This window comes from Morone saxatilis, unplaced genomic scaffold (assembly GCF_004916995.1).
Source record: "Morone saxatilis isolate NCDOM2014 unplaced genomic scaffold, NCSU_SB_2.0 Contig5, whole genome shotgun sequence".
NCBI lineage: Eukaryota > Metazoa > Chordata > Actinopteri > Moronidae > Morone > Morone saxatilis.
In genome coordinates this window covers 629,288-631,301 of record NW_023340095.1, presented here as the reverse complement: position 1 = coordinate 631,301, position 2,014 = coordinate 629,288, and the positions used below count along the sequence as shown (strand labels likewise).

The following is a 2,014-nucleotide window of genomic DNA, read 5'->3' as shown; positions in this document are numbered from 1 at the left end:
ACACACACACACACAAACTTAAAAACACCTGCCACTCTATTTGATAACCACTGGATTAGATCAGCTTTCAGAATAAAAGCCTCCGTTCCTCATTCTCCTGCCGGTACTCACCGTGCAGTCTGACAGCCAGCTCAGCAATCTGACTGATCCTCTCCTCCTGCTGAGGAACCGTCGGCCAGACGAACTTCTCAAACTGTCGGTAGAGAACAGAGACGGCCTCTGTGCTGCGACACTCAGAGGAAAACTTCCCGACGCGAGCGATGGTCGCACTCGCCTCTTCGCACCAGAACTGATACTGTTAATCCAGAACAACGTGTAAACGTGATCTCATGTTTAATCTAAAAATCACAATTTAAAAGAAAAAAATGCAGCCAGTGTTTTTCACCTCCTCCATGGCCTGCTGCAGTCTGCGGGTCATCTCCAGTGTTTTCTGGTGGTCGCTGACACTTCGCTCGAAATCTCCCATCTGCCTCTGCAGCTCGTTGATGGCGTCCTCTGCCTCCCGGGCCATGCCCCCGTCCTTGACCTCCGACCCCAGCCGGCCCGTCACACCCTGCAGACGTTTCCTGAGTGCCTGCAGGATCGGACAGAGCGGAGAATGATAGACCCGCCACTCACTTCTCAGCTACTACATTAAGTTATTCATGTTACATAAGAGTCGTTAAAATCAAATCGCAGTCATGTAAGAGTTCTAAGAGTCAGGTACAGTTTGTTTTCTTCCACCTTTGTTATGTAACGTTGTCATTTGTGAACAAACTGAGTGAAAACTCAGTGGAAAATTATACACTAATGTCTAAATCACCAAGAACTTATCTTTCAGAAAGAAAGATGCTGATTAGAAAAGACAGGAGAGGCTCAAACTGGGGATACTTTTTTCTTTTCTTTTGACATTTTTGGCTTTAACAGACTCATGGAACATGGAGAAAGAGACAGATATAACATGAAACAAAGGTCTCTCGCTGCTGGTATTTGGCATGCGGCCCAACCACTCAGCTACTGAGGACACTGCCAAACTGACCACCCCTTTGCTTCTGAATGGAAAACCAGTTGCACAATGTGCAGATCACAGACTCAGATCAGGAGCTGGACTTACCTGCAGCTTCTCCTCATACAGCTCCACCTGCTGCAGCTGGTTCCTGACGGCCTTCGTGTTCCTGGTCCTGTCATTTCTCTTCAGGTAGTTAAACTTCAGGTTGCTGAAGCGTTTCTTCAGCTCCTTAAAAGAGTCACGGAGCTGAAACATTAAACATCAGAAAATTAGTCGCAAACAGAGTTTTATGTTGACAGAGGGACTTCCAATGTAGTTCAATCTGTGGTGCAACAAGCAAATACTTCACTGTTGATAGGTCGCATTATTTTTCAATAAAATAGATAGTTTCATCAATAAAATGTCCATATATTCACATAAACCAATTACATTTAAGATGTCTAACTTGTTCTAAAAAGAGCAAACCCCCAGTTTATTAATTTCATAGTTACATGAAACAAAGACACACAATACGACCTTTGCATTTTTGAATCTGTAACCAACAAAGATTTTATATTTTTAGCCACGCGAGGCTGTATGTATGGTGATGTCCAACAATTAGGTCCAGACTGAAATATCTCAACAACTGATTTCTGTCCAACTTCCAAGAGGACGAATTTGGGCGAAATGTTTCCAGAACTTTTGGAATGAACTTTCATAAATTTGGACGTTCATATTTGACTCAGAATTAAATGTAATGACATTAGCAATCCACTTTTCATTAAGCACCATCATCAATAATAATACGTTTATGACCAAATACTGACAAAACTAGTGACATTCTTATCCCATTAAGAATAATAACATCAACCTGCTGGTGGCGCTAGAGGAAAAGATACAGAATCCCAACAGTCAGTAGGATTTATCCTCTGGCGGCCATGAATGTTCGTCAGGTTATTTGTTGAGATATTTCAGACATTAACAGGGTTTATAAATAGTTCGTATAATATCTTATATTGTATACATCATTTATCTTATTTTCAGCCA

General features: G+C 42.1%; 1 protein-coding gene across 1 annotated transcript in view; it reads right to left on the bottom strand.

Moving 5' to 3' along the window:
- ccdc141 (coiled-coil domain containing 141) overlaps positions 1-2,014 on the bottom strand; it is a 30,074-nt gene that overhangs the window by 6,905 nt on the left and 21,155 nt on the right. Inside the window, exons 18-20 of the mRNA XM_035676636.1 lie at positions 1,094-1,234; positions 386-574; positions 112-295 (exon numbers count right to left, since the gene is read on the bottom strand). Of these exons, the coding sequence (XP_035532529.1) occupies positions 112-295; positions 386-574; positions 1,094-1,234 (514 nt within the window). The remainder of the gene's footprint in view (positions 1-111; positions 296-385; positions 575-1,093; positions 1,235-2,014) is intronic.